Below are 18,411 nucleotides of genomic sequence, written 5' to 3' on the forward strand. Positions count from 1 at the left end.
GAATTAAAAAGTAGTTCAAGTTGGTAGATGTGTCAGCATGCGTAGGCTGCAAAGGAACAAGTAAAGGTTTATTCCATGCTGAAAAGAGAAGAAAAGAAACTCAATGTTTTGGCTGTGGAGCCTTCTTTGGGTGTCCTCGAAATTTGTTGTAGAAGTCTCTGAGTGTTACTCTCGGTGGTCTCAGAGTCAAAGGAAAGAGTGATACATTTTTTGATTAAATCCTTTAGGAATTATATTATAATGATGGAATCTGTAAAGCAATAGGAGGTGGTTAGAAAGCCTGGTCTTGGAACAGGTCACTGAGAAGAGACGGAATGCTGGTTCGGTAAGAGAGGGTGGGAAGTAGCCCAGGGAGGAGGAGAAGGAATGACCAAGAGATCTAGAAAAATATTTAGCAGAAGGCATAGTGGGCCACAGCAGAAGTAAGATGAAGTAGTTCAAGTTGGTAGCTGCGTCAGCATGTATAGGCTGCAAAGGAACAAGTAAAGGTTTATTCCATGCTGAAAAGAGAAGAAAAGAAACATGTTTTGGCTGTGGACACCCAAAGAAGACACCCGAAGAAGGCTCCACAGCCCAAATGTTGTGTTTCTTTTCTTCTCTTTTCAGCATGGAATACACCTTTACTTACTCCTTTGTAGAATTAAAAAGGCCAGTTAAAATTCACGGCTTTTGATTAATAACTAAGGTTATATTTCATCATTCAACCAGTTTTCTTATTGCTTCATCCTATTCAGAGTTACAGGGGAGCTGGAGACCATCCTAGATGAGACACCTGTCCATTGCAGGGTTATATTTCAGCAGCAGTTCAGTACAGATATTTACCCCATGTGGTGTCTGGTAATCTTTGCTCATATGTATTGTAGAAAGCAGATAGATGACTCAGTGATAATAATGCCAGATTTGTCATTCTGGAAAAAGGCTCATGTGCAATTTTAAAGCTTAGCTTTTATAGTCTAGATTTTCCCAGTATCATGACAAAGGTATCTGATACAGGAGAAACATACGCTAAGGAGGACTCAGACAACAAATTAATCCAGTGCTAGGACAACATTGTCCTTTGTTCATGAGCAAATCTCTACTCAGATATTTGGAATAATATGTTGGTGTAAGTGCCAAGAACAATTTTATTAAATGGAGCTGCTAGTCAAATTACATTTTGGATAGAGTGCTGCATTAATGTTTAAGAGGGGATCAGGTTGCCTTGTTGAGGTTTGGTTATTTTTAATGCCTACATGAGTTAAACCTTTCTGTGGTGAAGCTTGACAAGAAGTGAAAGTCTATCCAAGTATTTCAAGGCTTTTATATATTAAATAAGGTTTGTATCCATAATACCTATCTCTAGAAGATTAAGCGCAGGAGTCTTTGCTGAGATTTCAGGTTCTCAAGAGTATAAATGATACCTTATCTGTAATAATTGTTTAGACTCAGATTTACACAATATTGTATGCAGTTGCTGACAATCTTTGCTCCTTCTATGTTTACCTTCATGATAAATTGTGTCTTCATGTAGTATTTGTAAAAGGTGTTATTTGGATCAATGACATGTTTAAATACCTCGTGTTACATGTTACACCTGACATGTTACTAATGGATGGTTTGTTTTGGTTTTTAACAGTGTTAGCCAATGCAAGGAAATGAAGCAAAATTGCATTCACAGTTTACAATCAGTAAAATATTTTCTCAGAGCAAAAACGGAATCACAACCTTGTCCCATGAAAGTTGCACCCTCAACATCATTGTCCAGAATCACTACTTGATACAAGTGTGATAGGGCTCAGTGCACTGAGCATGTTTCAGAAGTGCAAGAAGTCATTCTCTTAAAACATAGGTCTATTAGGCTTCTGCAGCAGGGGACCACTGTCTAGAGTGAGGAGCTGTGTGGCTCCGATTAATGGGATCGAATCTTGACAAGGACAGGATGACACATTCACGTTACACTGGCTTTCTGCAGAGAAGGATCCTGAAAACTTCATCAGATATATATCAGTGACTTCATAGACTTTGCATCAGATCATTGGTTTTCCATTTTGGATTTGAAACTGTGGCTTTGGTTTTATATTGATATTTTTAATATTATACTTCAGTTAGCAGGTATCCCCACTTTATTGGAGAGGAGGTCATGTACATGTTGTCTAGGACAAAGTGACTTAATTATGTGAACTACATACATAATGCCGAGATCCACAAATGTAGAAAAAACAGATATTGTAATTGCTCTTTAAATTACTGTCTTTAAAAAATCAGAAGTCATCACATGTATTTCAGGTAAGGGGAGACTATAGTTTATACCTTGTTCAAAAACCTAACCTAGCAATTATGTATTCTGTGATTCTGTGAGCTCTGCTTGAGAAATCAGACATCTTGGAATGTGTAAACAGCCAACTTCAATATTAAATCATTACACTAAATCTATGTAACAGTAAAATAGTGTTCCCTAAAGTAATAATATTTGAAATTAGTCATTGTTTTCTTATAGGGAATATTAATTATAATCATTCACCAACATCACACTAAAACCTTCTCAGCCTGTCAGATAAGACATAAAACATCACAACACATAAATGAAGCTATAAAATAAATCTCTGTGCTGATAATAGCTAAAGAGCTAAAGCAAATGTTAAAACCAGAATGGCTTTGAAAAGCCAATATGCTTCATAGACCACAATATCATAAATGTATTTCATTGTGCCTGAGCAGAGCAACAAGGCTGCACATGGGAATTCCCTATTATTTATCATACTGTTTCATTTTTATACCACTTATAGACTAGTGTACAATGATTTCTAGGAATACTACTGTTTTCTCATCATCGTAACCATTAAAATGCATTTGGCACAATTCACTTTTTATCATTGGGACTATACTGTAGGTTTTTGGGTTGAGGCCTGGGGTGATCTCTACTGGTAGCGCGTTACGCTTCATAAACCAGAGCAAAGCAAAACACTTCAGATCCATTTATGATTTTTTTTTCTTTGCCTTCTCCGCATTATTCATGCTTTCTGTTGCTGCATCATCCATTTGGAAAGCAGCGTTAGCTTTTACAGTTTCCAGATTCTCGCTCGAGTGGCGGAAGATAATTGTGCCCTCCTGGGAAGTTTGCCTCGAGACCGCTGCCCCTTCTTTCTGCTTGCCATCACAATGTTGAGAACCACAGATGCCTGCTGCCAGAACCTTAGTGCTTAACCTGACCGTCAAATTGGGTCCACAAAAAGCCTTTCAGGGTTCCCTCAGCGAAACAACTGCTGCATTTTATTACAGCGTGAAATTGGAAGTGAAAGGCCCCCTTGGCTGTGACTACTTAGTAATGCAGGATATGTCACTTTTGGGGAACCAGATAGCAACACAAAGCGAGAGAGTGGGTATATAAATGCTTTTGTTAGTGTTACGATGCGCGATCCTGGTGGTTTCTGAGTTTCCTTCAACTCTACGCCCTTTCAGTTTGCTGAAACAAAAATGTTTTACTGTTTCCTAAACCAGCTGTTACAATGTTTTTTTTTTAAATGTGATTGAGTCTGTGCATAAGAGAGGCCGCAGATCAACATTGCTGGCTTAAAATGAAGCGCAACAAACATTTCCAGCACCGGAAGGATTTAAGGTCTCTGGACCTGCGCTTTATGAGACACAACGGGCTTGTGCAGGAAACAAATTCAGAAATATGATCGAAACATACGTGTTGTGGAGTACTTGTGTGTATCAATGATATGATATTTATACTTCATAGAATAAGGATGTACATTATTTAACATGTCAATGGTGATAGCTCTTCATTCCAAATTAAATTGAGGGCACATATTAATTAAATTTAGAGCACTACTACTTTTATCAGGTTTAGGTGAAGCAGACACAGGTTTTGTTATTTCTGCAGAGCTGAGATGACAGAAATGAACCAAGACAGGTATTAAGACGTGGTGGGAGGAATATTCTGAGGAAAGCTTTCTGAGTATACTTTAAAATAGTCTGAAATTAGTTTCAGACAGATATCTGTCATCATTTTTCTGCATAATGCATAACTGTTTTTATGAGTATAATTCCTGGGAATCAATGATATATTATCTTTTGTCATCACACCTGGATATGAATTTGAAAAGCAGTATTCAAATAGTCATTTAAGAACTTTTATGACAGGCCCACTCCCTTAAAAACGCCTAGAATATTATCCAACTGAATAAATGTGAAAAGTAGAATTCCTTACTATTTATAATCCCTTATGATTGATGATTCTGTGTGGGTGTTGCAGGGTCTTTCCAAAACTATTTCAACAGATGTTTGAAGTGGACAACTAAGTAAAAAACATAATACAGATTAATTAAGCATTTAAAATGAAAGTACTTTTTGTATTATAATTATTTTCTTTCCTTTGTAGAGACCATGTATGTTAATAGTTTTGTTTCAGTAATGACTGTGCTTTAATCAGAAACATTTAAAGGCTTTTTGGCTGCCTCCGTCTGACAAGCTGGTTATTATGTTGTATGCAATGAAAGACAAAGCTCTCTTCAAAGATACTAAAACAATCAAACTTTGATCCAGGCTTAAAAATGATCATGTTGTACATTAAACATCATTAAACAATGATTGTGGAAATGCGTAATTTTAGGCCAGTGTTAATTGCAATTTCTTTTCAGCACCAGTTAAAATGGCGGTACATTTTCCTTATTGAGCAATGTAGCAGTGGATTTAAACAGTAGTTTGTTTTTCAGATGCTAAATGCTTGACAAATGCTTTAGGATTTGGTTTTGAGAAGTGCTTATTAATAAAATGCTTTATGTCATTTTTATTAAAGCACATACCTCTGACTTCTGTGAGGTTTGCATTTGACTGTGATGCTGAAGGATGCAGATTCTGTGCAGGAGAGGACTGGCTTGGTCCACTGGCTCACACTTGTGTGCTTATCAATGTGTCGCACGGATGTGGAGGCTTAGGCATGTGCTGATGCCGACTGTGGTTCCTATAGAGACGCCAGAGAATGGCTGGGTCTGGAGGAGCAGCACTCAGTGCTCTGGCTCCTCATTGTTCAATCTGCTCTGAGACATCTGTGCGAAAGAAGATGCATAGACTCCAGGCGCATGCAGTCAAATGCAAATAATGGAAGATACCAGAGGGAAGGACAGGGATATTGGTTTCTTTACGGGTAGGTTCATATGGGTAAACCAGTTACATTTACGATAATATTTACATATTTACTATTGAGCAGGTTATGTTGTAAGTGAATTTCACAAATATGAAGTGAACTTAATGCTGTGTTCTCAAGCTGTGGTGGTTGAAGATTTGTTTTTCTCTTGTTTTACAAAACAAGGCATACAAATGCATCAGGTTGATACAATCTCAAATTAAAGAACCCTGTTGTTGAAGGAAGATGATGCAGTGAGTAAAAACACTCAAATCATCTGTTTACTTCCTGTTTAATGTGCATTTGTGAAATTGGTTGTAATGTGTTATTTGAATTTTACTTTGTTGAGTATTGTCATTTATTTACTTGTAAAAGTATGTTCATACAATAGTATCAGCTTGACTGCTTTATTCAGATACAGTTAAAAGGAGGAATCTAGAACTTATTTCACTCTGTGAATCGCGCTTCACTTTTAATTCCAATGCACCAGGGATCATTTTCTGAGGCGGTCATAGTCTGAGATTTCAAAGTAAACTTGCCTATTTGCACATATTAAATGTAAGACTTATATTTCTTTTTAGAATGCTTCACTAACTTTTGAAGGTGTGACATTGATTTTAAATGTTTGAATCGTTTGTATTTTTTTTTTTCATTTTATGACAGCATCTCTCATACCTGCCAGAGTAAACACAGGACCTGTTGATGTGCTAACGTAAAATATCCATCTGTCTCTTGACATGTTATGAGATTCACAGTGCCTCACAGGAGGCCTTATATTGTCAATGCCTGGAGAAGAAGTGTGTCTCAGTTAATTCGAACCCTACCTTTGCGGCACACCAGTCATCTCAGTCACAGTCAGCTATTGATATGTCCCACATGTCCCAGGTGTGAGCCCACTGTGTATGGGCTATAAAGCTGATGCTGCCCTGGGTTCACAAGTGTTTGCTGGAAGATCCACTAAAGAAGTCCAATGCAGTGTATTACATTGTCTTTTGGGTTATTTGACTATTCAGTGCACTTTACCTTATATGAAAGGACTAATTTATCAAAACAGTGACAAATTGGTGAAGTGGTCTCTTCTATTCTTAGCAAGGCTTGTTGAGTAAACTCCTGGGAGTGAAAAAAAATAACAGACCACCAAGACAAACTAAATTTACACTGAAGATTTATGCTTCAGCATTTGATGGATGTGAGTTAATGCATGCAGAGCACATTTTTCTTTTTAAAAGTATCCCCAAAGCCCTGGTCCAGTATGGGGTGATGTAATTAGCATCAAAGCATACAGCTGAGGCTGTCCAACGATCAGCTGAAGTCATCGGCTTGCAGAGCTTGGTTAGACAGTACCATTAAAGATACCTCAGAATGATGTGGACAAGTGCTAAATTAGGAACCACAATGTGTGTAATCATTCTGGATCCTAACTAAGAGCAGGCTTGCTCCTTGCTCTACATGGAATGCCTGGGTCACATGATGTGTGGATGACTGTACTGTATTGTTGTAGTCAGCTTTAATCGACAAGTCAGAATTACACAGACTGGAAAGCTAAGCTTTTAGGTAAACTTCAGCTCAAGTCCATCTATGCAGGAGAGTAGCTTGTTTTGCACATTAATTTCCCCAAAAGACTAAGTTACTGTCTAAAGTGATGGATGGCTGTTAGCCTCTTATTGTTAAGTTAAGAATTTTTATCATTAATTTTAGTCTTACTAGCATCTTAAACTACAGTATGCTTTAAAATCACAATAAATGTAAACAATTTTAGCAGTATTGTATTGCAACATGTCTTGGTGCTTTTCCTTAATGCACACAATGTTCCTGTCTCAGCTGAATAGAAAATGTTACTAGACTACTTTTAATTTCAGCTAGAGGTGAGAAAAACACAAAAAGTTTACAAAGTTGTTGAAGTGTTTAAGTGTTAAGAACTGAATTTTTTGTTACAGTTTGCAGTGACAAGTGGGTGCCAGCAAAAGCTGTTACTAATTTAAGTTAGAAAGTATGAGAGAAATACATGGATTTAACTGCGTCTTTATGCCAGCAATTTTAGGATTTATAAGGAATGGAAATACAGAAATGTTTCCAGATGACATAAATATATGCAACACCAAAAGAAAAGTGATTTAGAAGACTTCATTCTTTTAACATATTTTTGACAAATATTAAACAGAAGTATTTAATACCATATTTCTCAAGTCCTTGAGAAATTAAATGTGTCCATTTTGGCACAGAATCATAGTTTTGTAAGACTAATCACCATCAACTTCATTTAGTATTTTTAATACCACTATGTTAATTTAAACAATTATTCAGTTAGTTTATAAATATCTGTTTACCTTAAATGTTAGGTACATAGTTTATAAATTTAACTGTAATATATTTGTCATTTCAATACCTGGATATATATATATATTTTAAATTATTTTCCTCGAATCCTTGAAATCACAGATAAAAAATATTACTGCATACCCCAGGCACAGTAGGCTTGACCTACAACTTTATTTTTTTAGAAGGACTGAAATTAATTTAGTACAAAGCTCCCAACCTTAATTCAACCTTTTTCATTAGTGTGCAATACACAATCCTATTAAAGCCATGCTTGAAGATGTTAGAAAAGAATAAATTCAGCAATTTAACTGTGCCCCAAAGGAAGATATTTTTGGATATTCTCTTCTGAATATGTGGGAAAATCAGGACTAGAATAACACAGGAAGTATTTCATTATCCATACAGTGCAGAGAAATTTGCATACCTAAAAGAAATAGTTCCTTTATAAATGTTGTCTCTTCTAAACTTAATTCATAGAGAAACAGGTATATCTTAATGAAAATAATTATGTAAGAATAAGAACTCAAAGATTTGATGGGATTAGCCCATTCCCATAGATCACAACAGACAGGATATGGACTGATATTATTGATCATGGGGAGAACATCTTGAAAACCTGGACTGAAGTGATGCAGAATTATCAGGATCTGCTAGCTGATTTGAAGCACAATTTTCACCTCTAGCAAGTGGGTGGGTGACTCCAATTGTCATATTAGCATGTGGTTTGATCTCAAAGGTGTTACATCAGATGCTTCTTGAAAACTTCATTACAATTCTTTACATTTCTATTGTGCTTTCATCTAAACTTGCATATAGGAGGGAACCAACTTTCTCCACCACTGAAGGGAAGCCCCACCTAGACTATGTGGATATTAATGACACGCTTCAGGCAGCAAGGTGGGAAACTGCTAGATGATTTAAGAGGGAGGTTTAGGATGGCCAGATTGTGAAGGCTCAAAGTAGAATTAAGTCAGCACACTGGGGTAAGGAATTCCTACTCTTATAAACAGTGCCAGGGGAATCTTTAATGACCAGATAATCAGGATCTTGGTTTAACATCTTATTAGTATAATGCCACCAGCTACAGCAGGAATTCATCATAGAAAGCCAAACTCCTCCATGACCACTGTTCGGAGGATCTTGAGCATGGCATGGTCATGTAGCATGGGGCAATAAGATGCTGGCACTGCAAACAACAGGACCATTATCACCCAACCCCATTGTAGTAGAAAAAAAATAACATCATCATTATCATGGGTTATCATCACCATTATTACACATACTGTAGCTGGAAGGTTGGTCTAGATGTGGATTATAATGGAGACACTTATCTGTTCAGTCTGTTTAAAGAAAGTGCACCAACTTCTTGATACTCATTCATCATAGATTTCCCTTCAGATTTCCCTTTGTTCCCTTCAGAACAAAATCTTAAAGCTTCAAAATGAAAGATTGAAGGCAGTTATGGAGTCTGGAAGGCAGGGCTGTGTTAACTTTTGAAAGAAAAGTGTTTTTCTGGCAGATACTGTGTCATATGGGTTTGGACGATTTTCTTCTTCAGCTGTGGCTCTGATGGAGCCCAAGACCTGGCACAGATACTGTGTCTGTGGTGCAGTGGTTTTCATTGCGATGGCTAACAGGGTGGCAATTGTCAACTAAAACAACTTCAGGGCAAAACCAATCACATTAGTATCTGAAACAAGCTTTTATCAGGTTTTTATTTCACAAACATTTAGTAGTGTGCTAGAATTGAACTGAACCTACGTTCATTTAGTGAGGAGGTTCTGAAATGAACGGTACTGGAGTGGATGGAAGCTTGTCAGAAGCAGACTGAGTTCACAGAAGGGGTTAAGAGTCTGTAAGATTGCTTTCTATCCCATGTGAAAGCTTCATTGCATCTTGGCCCTGTAGTGTAAATGAGTCCTGATGTTGGTGAAAGAAGAGTTGTTTATAACGCTTGCAAGTGGGAGAGTAGCTTACCAAAGGCAGTCTCCCTGAACGGTTATAAAGTTAGTCTTTTTATACAGTGTAACAAACAAAGTATCAGCACATACATCATATGACTTGCTAACTGTCGATTTCCATTCTTATGTTGGTCTAACAGAAAACACCTTCTTATATGGCACTTTACCAGAATTCAGCATTCACAAAACAGGATGTTAAAAAGTTCCACATAGACATTATGTGAAATCATGAACTGACAGCAATTGCTATGCATTTCCTGCTGACAGGCAAAGAATACACAACTTGATCTTTAGGAGATAAATTGTTAAAATCATTTATTCTAGATTCCTCATCCCCTTTAATTGTTTTTGAGTTTACCTTTCAAACAAAACATAGCAGCAAGTTCAGTTCACGTTTTCCTAAAATTCTCACTTTAAAATGCAAAAGAAAGTATTAATGCACTGCAGAGAAAACAATCTTAAACTTAAACACTGTTAAAAATGGAATAAAGCTGGGTTCAAACAAATGTTTTTGCCAGTATTTCCTTTTGTCACGTGTCCTGCATTATGACTTAATGATAAATTCAACAAGGGTTAAATTTGAAAAGAAAATTAGAAGTGCTTTTTAGTGGTTACAGAAATCCTGGAAACAGCTGTATAGAACAATATATTGTTCTAATACACTCTGACATGTTAAATTCCATTCAATAAACAGTAAGTATAAGTGTGGTTATGTGTTTAACAGATCATTAATAAAACTGAGGGTCACAAATATAAAAGAAGGCTTTTATAATTATATAATTATGTTGTAAATTCCTATTTACTTATTTGTGCTTTTGTTCATTTTAATTGTAAACAGGCGCTTAATATTGAGATCCCTTTTATATTACCACACCTAAGTGTACTCCTGCCTTGTTTCATAGGGATTTCTACTTTTATGGACCCTTTTATGAGTTTTACAAGTTTTAGGTACAGGGTTTTAATTAATAATGATTTGAGTTGAAGAGGATTAAAATCTTCCTTTTAAAATTACTGGGTATATTAAAGGATGTGCAGAAGAAATGTACTTTTTACCTGGGTGTTTCAATCTGTATGTGTTTAAATGTCTTAATTGGATGGGAAATTCACAATACAGTCATACAGAACCGTCACTGAATTATGGCTGCCAAATATAAAACCACACATACCATCTGAATCCCATTGCCCATTACCACTAATTAGATTTTACTTTCATAAAATTTGGGAAGCTCCACCGAGTAGCTGTCTACTAACTCAATACAGTACATGAGTATACCAAAAGGTTTTTTCTGTCATGTAACATAAATTCAACAGATTTCCTTTTAGTAAATAAAACCAGAGGTAGTCTTGCAGTAAAAAAAGACATTTCAAGATTAATACCCATGTATTTGTATTCATAGAAATTAATTCTTTCTATAGATGATAAGAACTTGATTGCTCTTCTGTGATGCTCTTCTGATTTTTTAAAGCAATTAAAAAAAACAATTTTTAAGGCAAATTCTTGAGGACAGGTCTGGCATTCATAACATAGTTTAGAGTTTAAGATCACAATACCACTCCAAATGGTTCAGAGAGCAAGAATTTGTGTTAGCACCGAGCATATGCTATTAGGAAACCCAGCTCTGATAAGCCTGTGATTTCTATTGTAAATGGGATTTTTTTCTGAATGGGTACTGCAGTGTTCATTATCAGTCCTCATTTTCATAATGAACATGTCCTTTGTTTTGAGCAGAATCGGTACTTGCATACTTACCGCAGAGGCTTCAGAAGAATTGGTTGGCACGAGGGAAGGAGGCTGGCTGCAGGCACAGACTTGCTCTTTGATGTGGCGTCTTTGAGGTACTGACACTTTGTTCTCTTCCTCAGTGCCTGGAGCCCTGCAAGGAAGCCTGGGATCTGAAGGAGACTCAGTGCCAGAACTTGTGTGAGGTAGGTTTAAAAAGAATCTAAACTATAGAAAAGTTTTATTGAAGATCCCAAATTACTTTGAACGATTAACAGATGTGTTATTTAGCATTGTGACTTGACATGAAGATGGAAGACCTGGAGTGGCACAGGAATTTGCCCTCATATGCTGCCCCTGTTGTCAATTCTGCTTGCTTTTGGTTGACAGATATACATGCTTTATCTTATGTTACAAGGTTTGTGGAATATATGTTTAAGTGATAAAGAAATCTCTACAGTTAGTCTCAAGGGCATTGGAGCCTCTCTATGCACAATGCAGGACATACTGTACAACTTTAAGGTGCTGGGAATTCAGTGTGTCTATTATTATATCTATTATCTATAAGTGTTGTATAATTCACATTTTCAAAGTGGAGTTAACAATTCTAATAATGTTAACTTGTACATGTTAATGTTTGTTTTTGCTATGTAATAAAGTCAGGAGAATGATGGATATAGTAGATTGTTGGAGTTGCAAGGTTCGCAAGGTAGTAACTTATTAATAGCTTGCCAACCTGAGAGATTTCAGAAATATCAGTGGTGGTAATGCCAAGTTTCTATTTTCGAAAATGATGACGGAAACAATGGGCACTCGTGTTCCGTTTCCCTCCTCTTCCTCCTCCTTGCCACCGGCAGCCTCTGTTCCCGAAGAAGCACTACGAGTGCCTGACCAGCTGCGAGTTCCTGAGGTCGACGCAGGCGGTGAAGCAGGGCGACTGCCCCGCCCCAGAGAGGGCCAGTGGGTTCGCTGCCGCCTGCGTGGAGAGTTGCGAGGACGACGGCGAGTGCTCGGGTGTCAAGAAGTGCTGCTCCAACGGCTGTGGACACACGTGCCAGCTGCCCAGAAACCTCTACAAAGGTAGGTCATCCTCTGGAGGGAGCTACAACAGAACGGGCTGCAGACGAGATGACAGCTGCTTCTCTTGGCAGAGCCTTTCTGTTTCTGAAGCGCTCATTCTTGACTAGACGATCGTGCTGCTCCGAGATTTAAATAGAATTCATTTGTGTCTTGCGCTGAACTTTCAAAAATTACAACAGTTCTTTACTTCTTTAATTCAACCAAAGAGCTATTGGTGGCACTGGATCACAGCTCACCAAAGTTCATCAAAACGGGTTAATCATATTTCATACAATATACAATATAATTTACAATATACTGTATGTAAGTGTGTAAGAAATGTTAGAGATGAGGTAATTCAGCCCATATTGCATGTTTGCTAATAAATAATTGATCTGAGGAGCCATTCAAACTTTGTACTTGAAAGACATGATGATATTGACTTCAATATCTGCAGAGTCTGTATATTCTCCCAGTGTTTGCAAGGGTTCCCCCATGGTGCTCTGGTTTCCTCCTACAGTCCAAAAACATACAAGTAGGCAAATTGATTTCTGTCAGAATTGACCCTGGTTTGTGCGTCTGTTTGTCTGCCTGCTCAGGGTGTTTGCTGCCTTGCAATTGGAAGAAGCAGTTAGAAAATGAAGAGATTTTTGTTCAGGACTAAAAACGTTTAAATCCTTTCATCTTGTCATCTTGATGATTCTTGCACAACCCAACATACAGTATATATTAGTCAAATTCATTGATCTATAATTACTTAACTCAGTTTTGTTAATTTTTATGAGGTGGTCCTACATTGTTTTCCAAAGTGTCCATAAGTACGGTTGATAGAAGCCTTTTCCAAAATACAGTGCCCTCAAAATTATTGAGACAGCAAAATTAAGTCTTACTTTCACCTTGAAATAAAGCAATTTGTATTTCCTTTATATGAATGAGAAGTACAATATATGTTTTATTTAGAGTAGTGCTATGCATACTGTACATTTGTCAAAAACATACTTTGTGTTCAATCCAGTAATTTCAAGTAACCATAAGCATTGGGACATATTCACTTTAAATTTCAGGGAGTAAAAGTATATGGTGCACATGCCTTTGAGGCAATAACTGCATAAATTCTGCATCCCATTAAGCTCCCCAAACTTTGTGTATGATCATTTAAGATCATTTGCCAAACTTCTGCTGCACTTTTTGAGTTTTTGTTTGTTATTGAGGTGTTTTGTCCTATTTCTTTTGTTTAGCATATAACGTACTTTCAGATTTAAATCCAGTTGAAGATATTGACTTGGCCAGTCTCAGACTTTCCACTTTTTGCTCCTGATGTACTTCATGGTTGCATTACTTTTTGGTCATTGTCTTATACGTAATCACACAAAATGTCTCTGTAAATTTCACAATTTATTCTGATGCTGCCATCATTAGTTACATCATCCATAAACATGAGTGAGCCAATTCCAGAGGCAGCCATTTCTCCAGATTCTAAGCTTAAGACTGCTTTGATAAACGTTTATATTGGTCACATCCGTCCTTGAAAATGATCCAATACTTGCCTGGATCATCCCTGCACTACTAAACAAACTCCAATCTGTTTTTTCTGAGTTGGTAGTGATGAGGGGTTTACATTTTGCGGTGTGGCCTCTTTAATTCTGCTGTCTCAGTTTTCTGTGAACTGTAGATTTTGATACCATCACCCCTGCACTCTGGAGGTTATTGGTGATCTCACTGACAGTTGTTTTGGGGTTTTCTTTGACAGCTCGGACAATTTTTCGGTCATCAACTGCAGATGTTTTTCTTGGCTGGCCCAGTCTTGGCTGAGAGGCAATTATACCTGTGGTTTCTTTCTCCTTCACTATATACCAAATTGTTGATTTGGTATGCCTGATTTCTGTGCTATGGTTCTGATTGAGTTTTCCTTTTCACTTCAGAAATGCTTGCTTTCATGAGAAAATCCTCTGGTTTTCATTGTGTGTGTCTATTATGGGCTCCCAACACAGAAGTCCAAGTGAAACAGGACGAGAGGCTGTTCAAAATGTCTTAATTGAGTGCCTTAATTACTGAACAGTAAACACCAGACTGACAAGAGGCACCTGTCAGCCGATTGTCTCAACACTTTCCGTACTTCAAAATAAAGAGGTTCAGTACTGTTGATTTGTTTATGTGACACAAGAAGATAGAACTAAATAGACCATCAAATAAAAGACTTAAGAGCTGTACATATTAATCACAATTTTCTATGAAAAATTACTGTACATTATTAGAGTTCATAGTGAAAATTCCAGTTCAGGCTTTCCTGTCTTAAATCTTTTGGAGGACATTGTAACTAAGATAATAAAACAACCAAAATTGTAGTCAAGGACAGCCCACTTATTACCACACAGTTATACACACCTGCTGTGTATATGATAATTACCAAGTTAACACAAGGCAATGTAATTAACGAATAATATATTATATTATTCTCACATAAACTCCATTATTTATTTCCCGGGTTAAAAATAATAAAAATGCTGATGATTATCACCATCATATCATTGGTAACCTTTTATTAAGAAATTATTAACAATAATAAATGAAAGATCATACTTTAATGGTAGCAAAGGAAAAACAGTGGCATACTTTATTCTGTGTGGATAGTAATGCCACTGAATCATTAATGAGTCAAAAATACCTTCCCTTTTTATGCTGCTTTGATGCTGAAGTTTAAGCATTGCAAAAAACAATATCAGGAGTTACAATTTGTATATGATATGATCATAAAACTTTTACAAGAATAATGTTTTCTAATATTGTAACATCTTTGTTATTAATGCAGTCATGAAACTTAGTTTCACATTTAGCAATTTTACAGTGATTAGAATCTCAAAACACCTGTTTATGAGCAGCAAGTATGAAGTGTTCTAGTTAATCCAATCTAATTGGCTCAGTGTCAGAAGTTTCTTGTTAATTACATAATTTGTTTCTCTCTGCAATGCAGATAGATCAGGACTTATAATGTGCAAAGCTGAAAGGGCACTTTTCCCAACATCATTTCCAAAATTTGTTTAAATATCTATAGTCAACATACTTATGAAGATGAATTTTTTTACATATCAGTACCTTTAGATACAGGTAGTTTGTTTTTCTCACAGCTACTGGGTATTGTAATGCAATACTGGCTGAATGAAAACCTTCCTTTCACAATATGCTAAGTTATATTTGATTTGAAGTTCTTGTTTTTGAAAAGCGTGAGAGTCACACAAAAATACTTCTAGTGTATAGACTGAAGCACAATGAAAACTCGACACCAGAAATTTGCTGAACTGAAAGGCATGTAAAATAATGAATTTTGTGGTTAATTGTTTTGCTGTGTTATTGTTTTCAATAGGATAAACTTTTACTCAGTTGAAGTTATATGATAAGAAAACCTGTTGGTTTGAGTAAGGGACCTCATGTTTCTGTAACAAAACAAAATGCTGTCAAACTTTTTGAAGGTCTATCCAAGAGAGGGGCTGCTGATGGAATGGCGTGATTTGCTTTAACAATCAGCAGACTCGTTTGGAAAACAAACAAGAAACAGGTTCAGTTCTCATTCAGGAAGGCAGGGTGCAGACACTCTCAAGCAGAAACGAACCGCCATTTCTTAACTGCACTGGCAAAAGCATGTCAACTGATAGCAACTATACAAAAAATGAATTTTTACTTATTAAAAAGAAACTGCATTAATTTCTAGTGTGCATTTCTTTATCCTAAACATGAAGCTTTCCTGTAACAGACTTTATGGAGTTTTACCCTCTTTTTAATAAAGTGATTAATAAGTCATCGTCATAGACTTAACCAAAGAGTGACAGATGAAACCGTGTACAAAAATCCAGCAGGATTTTCATGTGTGAGATGTGCCTTTTTTATTCATTAATAGATTATGTGCTTTTTTCATTAATATTTTATGCATCGACAGCTGTTGTCCTGGGAACCTTGTGGAAATGATAAATTTGAGGAAATTCTTAAATTTCATGGTCTAGAAACATTAGAAAGTTTAGCAGCTGTCAAGTTGTATTGGCAGAGGGAGCCTCTGTTGACATTTGGCATCATTAATTTTTGCTCACATTTTTTTCACTGTGATGTGATGTGAAATTCACTGGGAGTCTTTCCTATAGCTGCTGGAAAGGGTCAATTTGTTATTTTTGTAAACAGAAATTCCTCTTGTGCAATCAGTACTGAATGAGTGTCCCTGGGAGTTACAAATTGTGTAGAAACTGATCAAAAGATGGAAATGAAAGTGCCTGTGTTTGGTCTGATGTAAAAGGAATGGCAAGACTGCAATTTGTTTTGGATCTTAGTGCTCACACCTAGTTATTTATGTGCCCTGGAGCTTTGAAGAAGACTAGAAAGCATTTATGTGGAGGAGAGGCTGGGTCAAGTATTTAATATTTTAGAAATGACTAGTACGATAGCATCATTACACATTAATTGGAAGGTTAGTCTTACTACCATAATTATATCATGTTTCTGGTGTTGGCTGTGTGCCTGCTCTATGGAAGATGAATCACTTTTGGGTAGGAAGAAAATGCTGAGAGATTTTCATTGTGCTACACGTTTTGCTGGAGGTGTGACAGATAGTGAAACCACAAAAGATTGGCAGGCAGCACTGTTTGAGCTCTGTAACACTGAAATATGAGCAGTCTGAAGGAGAGTCTTTTTCCAAGGAGCTTGTGAGTTTTCAGAAAACATTTCTCACCTTAGAGTGTATTTGAAAGGCTCCTAGACTTTCAGCTGCACATAAGGAGTTGCTGTTAGGTTTGTGCTTGTGTGAGTAACAAATCAATACAAATGAGAAATGAACTGACTTTGCAGTCACCTCCCCTGATATTTAATGGGAATACACTTAATACTTAGAATCAAATCAGTTTTGTTTTCCAGACTCTATTTGTGAATCAAGAGACCTTTAATGGAAAATCATATATTGTTGGTGTTTGAACAACACAGTTAACTACTCTATACTATTGTGCTATCACTACTTAGGTGACAGATAAAATACATTGCAGATCAGTTAATCATATGTGCTGAGGTTAGTGATATCTGTCAATTTTTTATTTATTGGCTTTGTTCTTGTGTAATGATTTGGATTGTATATTTCAATGTCATTTAAGTAATTTGAAAACTGGATGTTTAAGACATTTTGTAATTGAGACAAAATAATCTATGATATGGACAAAAATGCAATAAAAATAGTACTTTACAGGATAACATATGGGACCAATTGTAAACAAGAAACAAAATTCGAATTCTTCAGTTGAATCACTTCAACAATACATGCATGTTTTTATGTCTGATCATGGTTTTTGCTATCCAATAAGATGGAAAGTATTAAAAGATGATCAAGTCATAAAACCTCAATATCAGTTCAGTTAAACCTAAAATCCTTATGTCAGTAATTGACTTCATTGTGTTCTGTTTGTAATTAGTTATTATGAACAAAGTCTGTCACCCATTAAACCTGTAGACTGTGTTAACTGTTAAATACATGTTTTTGTGTTTATAAATTTTAATACATCCCCAGAAATACTTTTGGTTTGATATATTCCTCAAAAATACAACAGCTAGATATACTGTGGGAGTTTTTGCTGATTTTTTAACACCATTGAAAGAGACCACATATTCAGATAGGAAAAAAGAAAGAAGAGCTGATTTGCAAAGGTGTGCAAATCTGCAAAATTTGGCTGTTGTGTGTGCACACATACTGAAAGTAAACTAGAACAACATTCTTCAATCATACTGTTTTTTGTACCTTACTAATCCATCTGCACACAATTATATCCACCAGAGAGGTTAAGTTACTACTAACTGTTGGAACTCTAACAGCCCCTAATTCAGAGCAGATGAGAAATATTTTTACATGCAAATTAGTAAAATTATTCCACATTATTATCGGGATAGGTCACAAAAAAAAAGAATTTTTGTGATGTCTGTTTTATTGACTAAGATTTGCTAGATGGATCATGGATTAAAGAGACAACTTTCAAAAAGCACTACTGCATTACATTGTACAGTATGTTCTCTTTGAGTTGGCTAATGTGGTGTCTTTCACATTATAAAGCTGGAGAGTTCATATATTGTTTGAGTAGGTAGTGGAAGTTTTGAAGTGTTACAAGAGCTTTTTCTGTGTTTTTCCGATGATTGAAGGAGTTTCAAAACAAAAGCCAATGAAGTCCTGAATGATACAATAATTTAGAAATGTTTTTTTCTCCGTGCCAGTTCCTAATGTAAGTATT

General features: G+C 36.3%; 1 protein-coding gene across 1 annotated transcript in view; it reads left to right on the top strand.

Moving 5' to 3' along the window:
* The window catches only part of LOC102684025 (anosmin-1), a 68,102-nt gene that overhangs the window by 27,839 nt on the left and 21,852 nt on the right, over positions 1 to 18,411 (top strand). The window contains exons 3-4 of the mRNA XM_015361486.2: positions 11,251 to 11,313; positions 11,965 to 12,187. Coding sequence (XP_015216972.2) covers positions 11,251 to 11,313; positions 11,965 to 12,187 — 286 coding nt within the window. The remainder of the gene's footprint in view (positions 1 to 11,250; positions 11,314 to 11,964; positions 12,188 to 18,411) is intronic.

This window comes from Lepisosteus oculatus, chromosome 13, assembly GCF_040954835.1.
Source record: "Lepisosteus oculatus isolate fLepOcu1 chromosome 13, fLepOcu1.hap2, whole genome shotgun sequence".
NCBI classification, from domain to species: domain Eukaryota; kingdom Metazoa; phylum Chordata; class Actinopteri; order Semionotiformes; family Lepisosteidae; genus Lepisosteus; species Lepisosteus oculatus.